This window comes from Lepidochelys kempii, chromosome 7, assembly GCF_965140265.1.
Source record: "Lepidochelys kempii isolate rLepKem1 chromosome 7, rLepKem1.hap2, whole genome shotgun sequence".
Taxonomy (NCBI): Eukaryota; Metazoa; Chordata; order Testudines; family Cheloniidae; genus Lepidochelys; species Lepidochelys kempii.
This window is the reverse complement of record NC_133262.1, coordinates 43,305,799-43,320,922: the sequence shown is the minus strand read 5'-3', so window position 1 is coordinate 43,320,922 and position 15,124 is coordinate 43,305,799. Positions and strand designations below refer to the sequence as shown.

The 15,124-nt window shown below is 46.5% G+C and overlaps 2 protein-coding genes across 5 annotated transcripts in view; one reads left to right on the top strand and one right to left on the bottom strand.

Moving 5' to 3' along the window:
• GLT8D1 (glycosyltransferase 8 domain containing 1) overlaps positions 1-8,933 on the bottom strand; it is a 36,213-nt gene extending 27,280 nt beyond the window's left edge. For 3 of the 4 annotated variants that reach the window (XM_073352433.1, XM_073352432.1, XM_073352437.1), the window contains exon 1: positions 8,428-8,717. The gene's annotated coding sequence lies outside the window, so the exon portion shown is untranslated. The other variant, XM_073352434.1, reaches the window with a different exon arrangement.
• Positions 8,934-8,939: 6 nt separating this feature from the next.
• Positions 8,940-14,441, top strand: SPCS1 (signal peptidase complex subunit 1). Its single transcript, XM_073352438.1, has 4 exons — positions 8,940-9,320; positions 10,197-10,256; positions 13,644-13,730; positions 14,257-14,441. The coding sequence occupies exons 1-4, from the start codon at positions 8,946-8,948 to the stop codon at positions 14,377-14,379; spliced, it is 645 nt and encodes a 214-aa protein (XP_073208539.1). The 5' UTR covers positions 8,940-8,945; the 3' UTR covers positions 14,380-14,441.
• The last annotated feature ends 683 nt before the right edge of the window (positions 14,442-15,124 follow it).

Below are 15,124 nucleotides of genomic sequence, written 5' to 3'. Positions count from 1 at the left end.
CGAACCCTGAGGCGACCGTTGAGGCGGGCCCTAGAGGAGAGGCCCCCGGGGTAGCAGGAGTTGGCCTCTCCTCCGTGTATGCGGAATTTGAGGCCCTAGATTTGACCCCGGTCACCCAGGGAGAGGATGATCTACTGCCGGCTGGCCTCGACCTGGGTAACCTCACCCCAGCCCCCCTTTCCCTATGCTCCCTCCCCCTAATTGCCTTCCTGGGTGAGCGCCCCGCAGAAGGTGGTCCACCACTGATGCCATGGCCGCCAAGACCACCACGGAGCCAGCGCCTAGCGTCACTGGGAGCCCCCTCCCTTACTCCTTAATCCTCGACTCTGCTCAGGAGGCACCTTCTTTTAGTTGCTCGCCTCCTGAAGCCCAGAGCCTTACCTCTGCCCCTGCCCCCACCCCTGTCCCTGCCCAATTCACCTCCTCCTGCAATGCTATTGCCGCCCCTGGGGTTATTTCTTTCCCGCCTTCCGCAGATCCCCCCCACGGAGCAGCCTTTGCACTTTCTAGTCACGACCCATTAGGAGTTGCAATTTTCCCCCCGCCATCCCCTTCGACCCCAAGGTGTGAAATGGATTTAATAACCCCAGCCTGTCAGACGCCCCGCCGGTGGTCCGCACCCTGCCTACCCGCCTTAGCGGACCACGAGGCTGCATTAAGAGCCCCACCAGGGAACACCCCGGAAATCGTAACCCCACCCCCCCATGAGCTGCGGCATGCACTACGGAAGTTCCTAGAACACACCCGTGGCGCCTGCAATAGGGTACAGCTAGCTCTTCAGCTATGGGGGGACTTTGATCAAATTCTTCAGGCCACAAGGGCCCTTATAAAGGAGGGCAGGGGGCAAGGAAAGTGCGCTGCTGCAGCCTACGAGCGGGCCCGCGGCTTCCGGAAAGATTTACTCATCCACGGGATGGGTCACGGGTTGCTGCGCAACCCGCCGGGGGCCACGGACACCCCCACCAATAAGAACCCCCCACCCCCCCCAGCCCTCCGCATGACGCCTCTCATTATTGCAACCTTGAACACCAGGGCCTGTAGGATGGCTCTCCGCAGGTCCCAGGTGCTCCCTTACCTTCGGGAAGGGGTGTACTCTGTAGCTTTCCTGCAGGAGACCCATACGGACCCGACTGTCGAGGCCAGGTGGCGGCTGGAATGGGGGGACGGGGTATGCTTTAGCCACTTCACGACTTGGCAAGCTGGAGTGGCGACCCTGTTCTCCCCCACCCTACAGCCCGAGGTGCTAGGGGTCACTGAGGCCGTGCCGGGCCACCTGCTGCACCTTCAGTCCGTATGGAGGGGCTTGTGGTCAACCTTGTTAACATTTATGCCCTGCAAATGAGCCCAAAGCGGCCACAATTCTATCAGCGGGTGTCCGACTTCCTCGGCACCCTAGATTCGCACGAGTGCCTGGTCCTGGGAGGGGACTTTAACACCACCCTCAAGGAACGGGACCGCTCAGGGGCTGAGTCGAGCCCAGCCGCCGCGAACATTCTCCAAGGAATAGTCGAACATCACTCCCTATTGGACGTCTGGCGTGACCATCACCCAGATGACACTTCCACGTTCACCTTTGTCCGGGTGGAGGCCCATCGGTCACACCACTCTCGGTTGGACCGTATTTACTTATCCCGTTTCCATCTTTCACAGGCCCACTCTTCCACCATTCGGCCGGCCCCATTCTCCGACCATCATTTAGCCACCATAATGGTCTCCCTCTGTGCAGAGAGACCGGGGCCAGCCTACTGGCACTTTAACAACAGCCTGTTGGAGGACGAGAGCTTCGTGACATCCTTCCGGGAGTTTTGGCTGGCCTGGCGAGAGCAGTGGCGAGCCTTTCCCTTGGTGCGGCGATGGTGGGATCTAGGGAAGGTGCGCGCCAAGCTCTTCTGCCGTGACTACACTTGGGGCACCAGCCGACGGAGAAATGCGGCGATAGAACAGTTGGAACGGGAGGTCTTAGAGATGGAGAGGCGCCTGGCCGCCAACCCCGAGGACCCGTCCCTCTGCGGAGCGTGCCGGGAGAAGCGGGAGGAACTCCGGGCCCTCGAGGACCACCGGGCCCGAGGTGCCTTCGTTCAGTCCCGCATCCGCCTCCTTCGGTAGATGGACCGCGGCTCCCGCTTCTTCTATGCCCTGGAGAAAACGAGGGGGGCCAAGAAACACGTCACCTGCCTTCTTGCGGAAGACGGCACCCCCCTCATGGATCCGGAGGAGATGTGTGGGAGGGCCCGTGACTTCTACACAAGCCTTTTCTCCCCGGATCCGACCGATCCTGGCGCTTGCGGGGTGCTCTGGGAGGAAATCCCCAGTCAGCGTGGGCGACCGAGACCGGCTAGAGCTGCCTCTCACCCTGGCCGAGTTCTCGGAAGCCCTCTGTCTCATGCCCACCAATAAATCTCCGGGCATGGACGGGCTGACCGTGGAGTTTTACCGCGCGTTCTGGGACATTCTCGGCCCAGACCTAGTCACTGTCTGGGCTGAGTCCTTGCAGAGCGGGGTCCTCCCTCTGTCGTGCAGGCGAGCGGTGCTCGCCTTGTTGCCGAAGAAGGGGGACCTCCGCGATTTACGAAACTGGCGTCCCGTCTCACTCCTTAGCACGGATTACAAAATCGTAGCGAAAGCAATCTCGCTGCGGCTAGGGTCCGTGATGGCGGACATGATCCACCCAGACCAGACCTATACTGTCCCGGGTCGCAGCATTTTTGACAACCTCTTTCTAGTCCAAGACCTTTTGGAACTCGGGCGGAGAGATGGTCTGTCGTTCGCCCTCCTGTCTCTTGATCAGTACAATCATCCTGTGATTGTAGGGCCTTTTTCCGATCCTCAGTACATTCACGTATCCGGGTGGAGTTCCTCTGGGCGGCGTCCACCGACTCCCTTGACGCCTTCGAGGAGTGGTGGGTGCTGTCCGGGGTTCTCTGCTCGGTGACCCCGTCCGGTTCCCTCCGTCTGACCCTTTGATTGAGGGGAAGAGCGAGAGACGCCAGCCCCAGCCGTTGCTGCTGTAGATACCATCATTATTGTCATCTAGGAGGGGTCCTACAATACATGGGTGTCTACCCCCCCACCCCTAAACCGCCCACCCCGCAGCCGTGCCCATCTTGCCGGGCATTCTCAGGAGAGGGATAATCGGTGACACTGGGCACGGTACTAGGTAACTCAAGGGGGTGGAAGACCACGAGTGTCGAGTAAGCCCCCCCGCTCTGGGCCCAGGCTAGCCTGAACACTTCTCCTTCCTGAAAGCTGCTGTGTTATACCTTCTGTTTGCGTTGTTTTGTTGCATAGTTTGTTTTGTTTCCTTTGGTAATTCTTTGTAAGTGTTACAAATAAACTTCTTTTCTGTTTCAAAAAAAAAAAAAAAAAAACCTTCCCTGTTACCTTACCCAGGGAAAAGGGACCTACCTAGCCTGCTCTCCTGCTGCTGCCCTCTGGCCTAGGCTTTCCTTGCTTTTTACCCCTGCTTTCAGCTTCCCCCTGACTGGGCCAGATGCTCTACCCCCTTTCTTTTCCTTTTGTTGTTTTTTTTCTTTCTCCGCTGTTGCTAGAGTGCTGGCCGGCTGTTAGCTTCTACTAGGACTTCCTCCAGACTTGGAAACTGTTTTTAACGACCAGGTCCATGGCGGCCACCGAGGGGGTAGATCTCCTCACGGAGCCCCTGCTACACAACCCCCAGCTCCGTGTGCAGGTGGCGGAGTCCCGCTCGGTGCGCCAGAGCTTGATCCTGGCAGAAGTCATGAGAGTCAGAGACCTCCTGGACTATGACCGGGGAGACTGGCTGGATCCCCTGACGCTCGCCCGGCGCAGGGGGCTCTCCAGACCTCACACCCCCCGGTGCGTTCTTCAGGAGGCGAAGGCCGCTTTGCTGCCCGCTGCTCGAGCTTACCTCGACTGGGTCCTGCTCGAGGACACGCCCCGCCCACCCTCTACCCCAGGCCCGCCAGACCTTTTAATTGGACCCCTGCCCCGCAGACCCAATCGACCCCCTCACCCCTTCACTGCAAGCCAGCTGCATGAACTGCAGCCAGTACGCTTCCAAACCACGCCAAGGAAACAGCTATACACGCTCGTGCTCCACACCCTTCACACCCTCACCCTAGTGTCCTGCCCCGACACAAAGTGGCGAGACCTTCTGCCACCTTTGGAGGGTGAGCAGCCCCGGTGGGCCAGCCTATATTCCACCTTGGTTCCGAGGCCTGTTGGGGACATCAGTTGGTGGCTCCTTCATGGAGCTGTGAGCACTGGCATGTACTTGGCACGGTTCACCCCCGTCCCAGATACTTGTCCCTTTTGTGGCGTGAGAGAAACCCTGGCGCACGTATATTTGGAGCGCGCCAGGCTATAGCCCCTGTTCCAGCTCCTCACAAATCTCCTATTATGTTTTTGGTTGCATTTTTCGCCTCACCTTTTTATTTATGCACTCCCCATCCGTGGCCTCATAAAGTCGTGAGATCTCCTACTTAAACTCCTCCTGGCCCTGGCTAAAACGGCCATCTATAAAACCAGAGAGAGGAGGTTGGCCGATGGAATCTCCTGTGACTGTGGGGCCGTTTTCCGATCCTCGGTCCTTTCACGTATCCGGGCGGAGTTCCTCTGGGCAGCGTCCACCGACTCCCTTGATGCTTTTGAAGAGCGGTGGGCGCTGTCTGAGGTTTTCTGCTCAGTGTCCCCATCCGGCTCCCTTTGTCTGACCCTTTGATTGGGGGAGAGAGTAAAGGACCCCAGCCTCAGCCATTGCTGCTGCGGACACGACCACCTTAGAGGGGTCCTTTCACATGTGGGTGCACGTGCCCCCCCCGGATTGTCCACCCCACAGCCTGCCCCTCTTGTTGGGTGTTTTCAGAGGAGGGAATTGTTGGTGACACTCAGGCGTGGCGCCAGGTAACTCGAAGGAGTGGAAAACCACGAGAGTCGATGAAGTCCCCTCGCTCTGGGCCACCAGGTAACTCAGAAGGGTGGAAGACCATGAGAGTTGAGGAAGCCCCTCGCTCTGGGCCCAGGCAAGCTTGAACACTTCCCTCCCCTGAAGCTAATGAGAAAACAATTGTGCTTGGTTGCTGTGTTTTACTTTGTAAGTGTGTTATGCAAATAAAAAAACATCTTTTGCTTCAAAAAAAAAAATTACTCTCCTATAGCCATCCTGCACGACCCTGTCACACAACAGAATACCAATTGAAATATATTAAATATATATTTGGATGTTTTTCTACATTTTCAAATATATTGATTTCAATTACAACACCGAATACAAAGTGTACACTGGTCATCTTATATTATTATTTTTTATTACAAATATTTGTACTGTAAAAATTATAAACAAAAGAAATAATATTTTTCAGTTCACCTCATACAATCACCCTGTTAAGCAACAGAATGCCAACTGAAATTTATTAAATATTTTGGACGTTTTTCTACATTTTCATATATATTGTATTCTGTGTTGTTATTGAAATCAAAGTATATTATTTTTGATTATAAATATTAGCACTGTAAAAATGATAAAAGAAATAGTATTTTTCAATTCACCTAATACAAGTACTGTAGTGCAATCTTTGTCGTGTAAGTGCAATTTACAAATGTAGATTTTTTTTTGTCATTCAAAAATGAAACAATGCAAAACTTTAGAGCCTACAAGTCCACTCAGTCCTACTTCAGCCAATTGCTAAGACAAACAAATTTGTTTCCATTTAAGGGAGATAATGCTGCTCGCTTTTTATTTACAAAGTCACCAGAAAGTGAGAACAGGCATTCGCATGGGACTTTTGTAGCTGGCACTGCAAGGTATTTACATGCCTGATATGCTAAACATATCATGAATGCATGGGTAATGCCAACAGACCCCGGTCGTCAGTGGGATTGAACTGGGGACCTCTGGAGCTTAGTGCATGAGCCTCTACCGATGAGCTAAAAGCCAACTGGCTCTAGCTAAGGCTATAGAGCAGACTCATTGATAGCTCTCTAAGTGGTCTCAGTGCCACTAGATGGGACAGAACACCACACCCAGAAGGTGTGTGAGTTACACATGTCCTCTGGAATGGTGGATGAAGCATGAAGGGACATATGAATCTTTAGTGCATCTGGCATGTAAATATCTTGTGACGCAGGCTGCAACAATGCCATGCAAACGCCTGTTCTCACTTTGAGGTGACATTGTGAAGAAGAAGCAGGCAGCATTATCTCCCTGCAAATGTAAATAAACTTGTTTGTCTGAGTGATTGGCTGAACAAGAAATAGGACTGAGTGGACTTGTAGGCTCTAAAGTTTTATATTGTTTTATTTTTGAATGCAGTTATTTTTTGTACAAAATTCTACATTTGTAAGTACAACTTTCATGATAAAGAGATTGTACTACAGCACTTGTATTAGGTGAACTGAAAAAATACTATTTCTTTTGTTTTTTATAGTGCAAATATTTGTAATAAAATAAATATAAAGTGAGCACTGTACACTTTGTATTCTGTGTTGTAATTCAAATCAATATATTTGAAAATGTAGAAAACAGCCAAAATATTTAAATAAGTGGTATTCTATTATTCTTTAACAGTGCAGTTAATCGCGATTAATTTTTTTAATCACTTCACAGTCCTACTATGAAACATGCTTTACTGAAGTATTAAGTGATTAAAAATAAAGCAGTGTTAGGCGAAAACATAAAGACATGCCTCATTTATTAGTATGCAAAGTTAGAAAAGTAAACCCACTCTGAACAGTTTCCACAGCAGTAATAAAATCCAGTTTATTGTCTTCCTGCACAAAAACAGAAAAATCGTGTATTCATTGCTCAAAGTCTCTTTCCACACAGCAAATATGCAATATGTGGGCCTGATTTTGTAAACACTTGCTCAAATACATAATTTCATTGAGGTCATGTGGACTTCTCATGTAAACAAGGATTGGGCCCTATAATAATTACAGACAGAAAGAGAGTCATTGTGTGTGTATAATTATTACACATACGTACATATTTTTCTATGTCCTTTAACAGAACCATAAATGGTTTCGATTAAAGTATTGCATATTTACTTTTCCTGAAAATACTTTCAGTGAAGACATATCCCCCCGAATCACAAATACTGATGCACATTCTTTTCTTTACATATAAGTAGTCCCATTAACGTCAATGGAACTGCTCACAAGCATACAGTTAAGCACATGCATTAGGTGTTTTTCAGGATAAGACATAAGTGTATAATCAAGGGGTACACAGATGCTAAAAAAAATTAGCATTGTGATCTTTTTTCCTCTTTACATATTAAGCAAATAGCAAGAGTTTATCACAACTAAACAAGTTTACCCTCAAACTTAATGATACAGCTACAACCTTTGATGGACTCTCATTTGTGCTAAACTACCTTGTGAGCAGTACAGAACTAGTTGTATTGAACATCAGATTTACAGTCCCTATATATCTCACACTCTCTGAAACCAAAGACACCTGTTTTTGTTTTTAGGAGGGAAAAGGAAAAATCACAAAGCTTGTCAAATGCTCACATCTTTTACAAAAAGAACTACAAAAAAGTGTTGGCACTTCAAGAACCTGCCCTCACCACCAAAATAATTTCAGATGTGACACATACATGGAGCAGAGATAGAGTGGAGCCTATTTCCTAATGATTCATCTGTTGCAGAACTGCAGGGTTTAACACAGCGGTTCTCGAGGTTATTACGAAAGCTTATGCTCAAATAAATTTGTCAGTCTCTAAGGTGCCACAAGTCCTCCTTTTCTTTTGCAAGGGGAGTTGCGAGCTGTCAGCCTCCACCCCAAACCCCACTTTGCCTCTAGCATTTATAGTGGTGTTAAATATGTAAATAAGTGTTTTTAATTTATAAGGGGGAGGGAGGGTTGCACACAGAGGCTTGCTATGTGAAAGTACAAAAGTTTGAGAACCACTGGTTTAAGAGGACCTAAAGGAGCATTGCCCAGTGAACAAATTTAACGTTCTTGCATCAACATGGTAGGTCTCACAGGTTAACTACATGGGAATACCCCCACGAGGGCAGAAACAGCCCGGCTGGAACGCAGGCTACACCCAGCCTTGCAGACCTCAAACGGGTGACATTTATAGTTTAAGACAAGTGTTTTCAGTCGCCAGCACCATACTGTGGGGCAGATCATGTGCCAAGGCAGGGGCGCTGCCAGGACTGCTTTGCCCAGGGCTGCGCTTTCTCCGCAGCCTGCAGAACGGCTCTGCTCGCCCCTCGCCGCGATCGGTGCAGGGCTCAATTTGTAATGAAAAGGTGCCTGGGCTCAAGCAATTATTTTCCATTCACACCTGATGCAGCAAGCCCACAAGTGCTGGGGCTATGAACAGCCAAGCCCAGGGCTGTCGGGGCTCTGCCCTGGCACAAAACGAGTACCGGACCGGTGCCCCTGCCCTGGGGAGAGCGGGCGGGCGAGACAGCCGCGGTGCTGAGAAGACGCCTTACCTGTGTGCCCAGGGAGCCGGGCTCCTCACGCTCGCGCTCCGCGCCGCCAGGCAGCCCAGAGCCAAGTGCCAGCTCAACACAACAACACAGCGCGGGCCGCAGCAGCAGGCGGCTGTCAGCGGTTGGCCGGGCCTCGGGTATCCACCGCGCCGCCTGACTGCACAACAACTGGGCGCGCCAATATTATTTAGGAAGGCACGTTAGACCTAGCACACCCCAGGGCTACCCTCAAACCCGAGTTTGGAGCGAAGGGAAACAGCCCAGCCTGCGCACGTTCAGTCCGGCAGTGTGTTAGGCATACCTATGCGCGGAGGACCCCGCACCCCAGGTCCTGGAGCGCTATCAACTGTTGCCATGGAGACGCAACCGAGCGTCGCGAGGCCGCAGCGGAGCCGGGCGGCGGATTGTGGCTGGGGCTGGTTTTGGTGTCCTACGGCGGACTGGGGTCGCTCCGCTGAGGCCGGTGCAATTCTTCAGGCGCTTAGCAAGGACAGCTCCCCGCCGGAGGCTCACGGGAGATGGGGCGGAGCAAGGCCGCGCTGCTTCCGGCCAGCTCAGCGTCTACCTTCCGACCTCGGACCCGCTCCGCCACCGCCGGAGTGTCGACGCGGGCCAGCCGGTCCGGCAGGGAGGCTGCCGCCCGTGAGACCTCACCTACCTTTTTTTCCAAGGCCGGTGCAGCTGCCTCCACCTCACGGGCCGAGGGCGGCTCTGGCTCTCAGGACGCGTCTGAAGCCTCCCCTTCGCAGGCTGGGAGCGTTTCCGAGGCCCGCGCTTCGCAGGGCGGGGCGGGCAATTCCGAGGAGAGCAGCGAGACCGGGGAGGCAGCCGGCGGGGTGACTTCCGTCGCTGGCACCATGCTGGACGTATTCGGCTCCATCCCCACCCAGATGGTAAGGGGGGTCCCCAACCCCACAGGGAGCACCGCGGGCTGGGTAATAGAACCAAGCGGGCCAGTGCTTCGGGGGCCGCCTTGCGCTGGACGCATCAGCCTCCCTCTCCTGGGGTTGGTGCTGCCTAGCTCGGTTTCCATACCCAGCGTAAGGGCACAGCAGGCTCAGGGGTGGAGTGGGGGCAGGGCCTGTGGCAGAGCCAGGGGTTGAGCAGTGAGCACCCCCTGGCACGTTGGAAAGTTGGCACCCGTAGCTCCAGAGTCAGTGTCAATACAGGGAGCCACAGGTTGGCCACCCCTGCTCTAAGCAGAGAGCTGGGCATTCTAGTACTGGCTCAGCTATAGAGTGCATGAGACTGTCAGCAAGCGAACCCACTTCCCAGTTTTATAAAATGAGAAATATTGAATCAACATGAGGTGATTCTTTGCAAAGGGCTATAAAAATGCAGTGTGACTTTACAGAAAAGTGCATAAAAGCACAATACATTAAACTTTTTTCTGTAATTTAAAGGCAACCTTCTTCTTACTAACTGATGTGACTTTGGGCTTCTGTGCAGATGTCCTTAACTCTTAATGACAGTCCAAAGTATGCAGTTTCCTGCTTCTTTGCGGTGTTATCAGTGGAGGTATAGAGACACTAGGCTGGGAATTAAGATTTTTACAGCATAAAACCAAGATTTCTTTAAAGAATACATAAGAAAATGTTCTTATCTTAAGCATTTGTTATATTCCACAGCACTCACTACAGAGTCAGGGAGGTCATATGTACAAACTCTGTCTTTGTGCTACCTTGATCATGACAGACACTGCAAGAATTGTTTACTTGTTGGTGTAGGTGGTTGGGTAATTATAATTATAACCATTTTTTTGCCCCCAGGACTACAAGGGTCAAAAACTAGCAGAACAGATTTTTCAAGGGATCATTCTTGTTTCTGCGGTAAGTATAATAGAGTCATGGTTAAAGTTGTTGGACATCCTTTAAAAATAAACTTATTAAGGCCTGAAATCTTCTTGGATTTTTGAAGCTTGAAGCAAATCAGCCAGACTGTCTTTGAGACTTTAAACTAGTGGCTTGGGGGGAAAAAAAAAGTTACACTTAATCTATGATGATCAAAATACAATTAAAAAGGAGTAGACAAGTACTACTTTTATTTTTATGGATACAGGCTAACACGGCTGCTACTCTGAAACCGTCAAAATATAATTAGTTAGATTGCAGTGATATTAGAGGATCGGTTATTTTTGGATTCCGGTTTAATTCAATGTCATATTCCTTAATTCTGAAGTGACAGCATAGTTTAGTGGACTAAGCACGGGCAAGAAGCCAGGAACTCACAAGTTCTAATTGTAGCTCTGACTCTGTTCTACATGGCCTTGGGTCAAGTCACTTAACCTGTCTGCCTCACTTTTCATAGAAGTTGGAGTGTTTGCAACCTTCTTTATAAATGCCATTGAAAAGTCTTAATAGTTAAATACTCAAATACTGAAGGTGTTTCAGTATGATACCTTCACTATATTCTATGATGGGGGGAAAAAAAGACATTAAGAGAACATTAAGCTTGCAAGGTCAAGCACTCAAGTAAAAAGATGCCAGAATTAAGGCTTCTTTCACACTCCAAATTTTTCCCGAAAAATGTAACAGCTGTGAGTTTCATACACTGCAGGACTCCCATCTGCTAGTTAATGTTGTAACCACTGAAACTGTTGTGCTGCAGGCCTGACAGCAGTTACAAGCTATATACTACATTGGTTAGAACTAGGGCTGTCAAGCGGTTAAAAAAATGAACCACGATTAAAAAAATTATTGCGATTAATCACACTATTAAACAATAATAGAATACTATTTACATATTTTTGGATGTTTTCTAAATTTTAAAATTTATTTCATTAACACACAACATAAAGTGTACAGTATTCACTATTACAAATATTTGTGCTATAAAAATATTTTTCAATTCACCTCATACACTTAATACAATCTCTTTATCATGAAACTTACAAATGTAGAATTATGTACAAAAAAACTTGCATTCAAAAATAAAGCAATGTAAAATGTTAGTCTACAAGTCCACTCAGTCCTACTACTTGTTCAGTCAAGCACTCAAAACGTGTTTGTTTACATTTATGGGAGATAATGCTGCCCACTTCTTGTTTACCATCTCACCTGAAAGTGAAACAGGTTTTCACAGAGTACTGTTGTAGCTGGCGTCGCAAGATATTTAAGGGCCAGATGTGTTAAAGATTCGTATGTCCCTTCATCCTTCAACAACCATTCTATAGGACATGCGTCCATGCTAATAAGGGGTTCTGCTCAAGAACGATCCAAAGCAGTGCAGACCAACGCATGTTCACTTTAATCATCTGAGTCAGATGCCACCAACAGAAGGCTGAATTTCTTTTTTTGTGGTTCTGTAGTTTCAACATTGGACTGTTGCTCTTTTAAGACTTCTGAAAGCATGTTCCACACCTTGTCCCGCTCAGGTTTTGGAAGGCACTTCAGATTCTTCAACCTTGGGTTGAGTGTTGTAGCTATCTTTCGATATCTCACATTGGTACCTTCTTTGCCTTTGTTCAAATCTGCAGTGAAAGTGTTCTTAAAACGAACAATATGTGCTGGGTCATCATCCGAGACTGCTATAACATGAAATATATGGCAGAATGCAGGTAAAACAGAGCAGGAGATATACTGTTCTCCCCCCAAGGACTTCAGTCACAAATTTAACGCATTATTTTTTAATGAGCATCATCAGCATGGAAGCATGTCCTCTGGAATGGTACCCGAAGCATGAAGGGGCATACGAATGTTTAGCATGTCTGGCATGTAAATACCTTGCAAGGCCGGCTACCACTTTTAGGTGACATAGTAAATAAGAAGTGGGCAGCATTATCTCTCGTAAATGTAAACAAACTTGTTTGTCTTAATGATTGGCTGAACAAGTAGTAGGACTGAGTGGACTTGTAGGCTCAAGTTTCACATTTTTATTTTTGAGTGCAGTTACATTACAAAAAAATCTACATTTGTAAGTTGCACTTTCACAATAAAGAGATTGTATGAGGTGAATTGAAAAATATTTATCATTTTACAGTGGAAATATTTGTAATAAAAATAGTGAGCATTGTACACTTTGTATTCGGTGTTGTAATTGAAATCAATATATTTGAAAATGTAGAAAAACATCCAAAAATATTTAATACATTTCAATTTGTATTGTTTAACAGTGCGATTAAAACAGATTATTTTTTTATCACAATTTTTTTCAGTTAATCACACGAGTTAACTGTGATTAACTGACAGCCGTAGTTAGAAACACTATAGCATAGAATTTCTGGGGGTCATACAACTACCACATTCACTGACTTCCTGTGTGACCTGCCTCAGTCCCCCCCCCCCCCCCCCGTAAAAGGGGAATAATTCTGAACTCCCACATGAGTTGTGGCTATGCCTAAAGTTTTTAAAGCACTTTGAGGCCCTCTGAGAGAAGGGGCCATTAAGTACATAGTATATTATTTAGAAATCATTCTTAAAGTAAAGGTATAGCCAAAATATAGATTGAAAATATATAAGTAGCTCAGAAAACTCCAGTTATGGAGTCAGGAAATTCATGTTGAGGTTCCAAAAACAACTTCACCTGTCTGTTCTATCCAGAGGCCATATACGCACCCTCCATATCTTCCCTTCTAGTAAAAGCTACAGAACTTCAATATCAAAAGCAAAAACAGTTCATATTAGACAGACCAGCTTAGTGTCCAGTATAAACTGCAGGCTCAAACCGGCAGTAATTAATTTTCATTGAACATAGTGCTGTTGTACCTCTCCTACATCTTATTTATCTAGTCTCACATGAAGCCAAGTACACCTTCTCCATAATAATTAGACACTAATTCATTATAAAAGCCGTTCCTTATCCTCTATATTTAAGAGAAATATTTACTCATGTCCTGTTCCGCTTATGCCTATTCATTAGAAAAATAGCTCCACATAAAAATTGTACTTCAGATTTTACCATACTGAACCAACAACTAATTTTACTGTTATATTTGTGAAGTTACTCAGTTGACAAAGACTATTCATATTAATAACTTAGTCCAACTATCCCAACACTGATCTCAAAATACAGATACTCATTGGGTGTGTCAAACTAAGATTAAGGATTATGTTGGAATTATTGTAAGTTTCCCAACTTGTTAACATTTAGTGGTTTTGTAACTTATGTAACTGATTTTCCTAGTTTATGGGATATTTTTCAGAATTAACTCAATCATTTTTGTGCTGGGAATGCCCATTAGATTTTTATTTTATTAAAATTGGTATTGCTTCTTCTAGGTAATTGGTTTTATCTGTGGCTACATTGCTGAACAGTTTGGTTGGACTGTCTATATAGTTATGGCTGGGTTTGCTTTATCGTGCCTGGTAAGACCAAAATTAATTACTAAATTACTACATGATTACTAAAAATACTAATGAGTTTCCAAAACTAAGTTGCCTGTTCATCAAGTGCTGTTTTTACCTGAAACAGAATGCTTAAATACAGGTAGTCTAGTATTGACTAGACGAGCATAATACAAACAGATGCAATAGAAACTTTACATTATGCACCAATGCACTTTCATTCTGACCTCTGTTCTTCTAGTCCTGTACCTCCACTTAGCTTAGCCAATGTACCTTGTTTCTTATAGTCCAGTTCTGGTCCTAAGAGACTGATGTAAACAAACAGGGACTCCAGTATAGAAAACTTCTGATTTAGTGGCTTAGCTCACCAATACATGTTCTCTTCAATCCTTCATCTTAAGTGATATTTTGATAATAAATCAGACCTTGTTCAGCTGATACTGCAAGTCCACATAATGAAGGTTGTGTAGTAGTAACAGTACTAATTACATGTTAGACTCAGTTGGCGTTAGTGAGTTATATAATTAAACTTTTCCTTCCTTTTAAGCTAACACTCCCTCCATGGCCTATGTACCGCCGCAATCCTCTGAAATGGCTACCTGTCCAAGAGTCGGGAACAGAAGATAAGAAGCCAGCAGAGAGAAAACTGAAAAGGCATACTAAAAGTTGAAGAAAATGAACCCTTATGATGTAATATTGGAGAATTTTGCTTCATTAAAGGTTTCTATGATATTCCCAGTGTGAGACACCTTCTTTTCTTAGTACTTTAGAGATTATTTGCTACTGTCAGTATACCACACTCCAACTCAAGGAACACAATTTGGGGTTGAGGAAAAACATGCAGATTACCTCTGGCTAGAAAGCAAAATGGGAAGTAAAAAGTAAATGGGTTTAAATTATAAATGCATTTCAGGGTGCATTTAGACATGTTCTAGCTTCTTGTAAGCTCTGCAGTTTAGTATTTCACTTGTAAGTAATGTTGCCTGTAAACTAATCAGTATATTTAAGAAAACTGAGGAAATAGCTTGAGTTAAAATACTGGTATCAGTAAAAAATATTTCAGCTGAAGTAGCTGTGGTGCATTTAACAAAGGTGTTTAGTGTAAAATAACCAGCTGACTTAGATATGCGTATTGCATTTGCAAGTTCATGGCTGCTCAAAATTTTCAAAGTATATTAAGGATGAAAATTTAAGTATATGTATTACATAGAATTCAGGGACAAGTTTTGATTCCTGTGTAGAACTGGAGAAGGTGAGGGGAATTAAGTCTTTCTGGTCCTTGTGAGTGAATTGCTGTCTCCCTTTTTATGGAGAATCAGTCCTTTTTAATGTGATGTGAATGTATGTGTGTACATAAGTAAAATATGCCTACATCTAGTATCTGTATTGTGGCAAGAATGAGGTAATGTGAACTA

What these genes read in the sequence shown, in the direction of transcription:
- SPCS1 (XM_073352438.1), top strand. Translation starts at nt 8,946, where the DNA reads ATGGGGCGGAGCAAGGCCGCGCTGCTTCCGGCCAGCTCAGCGTCTACC. An exon ending in GCTCCATCCCCACCCAGATG is followed by an intron (nt 9,321 to 10,196) that starts GTAAGGGGGGTC and finishes TTTTGCCCCCAG; the next exon opens with GACTACAAGGGTCAAAAACT. An exon ending in GGATCATTCTTGTTTCTGCG is followed by an intron (nt 10,257 to 13,643) that starts GTAAGTATAATA and finishes TGCTTCTTCTAG; the next exon opens with GTAATTGGTTTTATCTGTGG.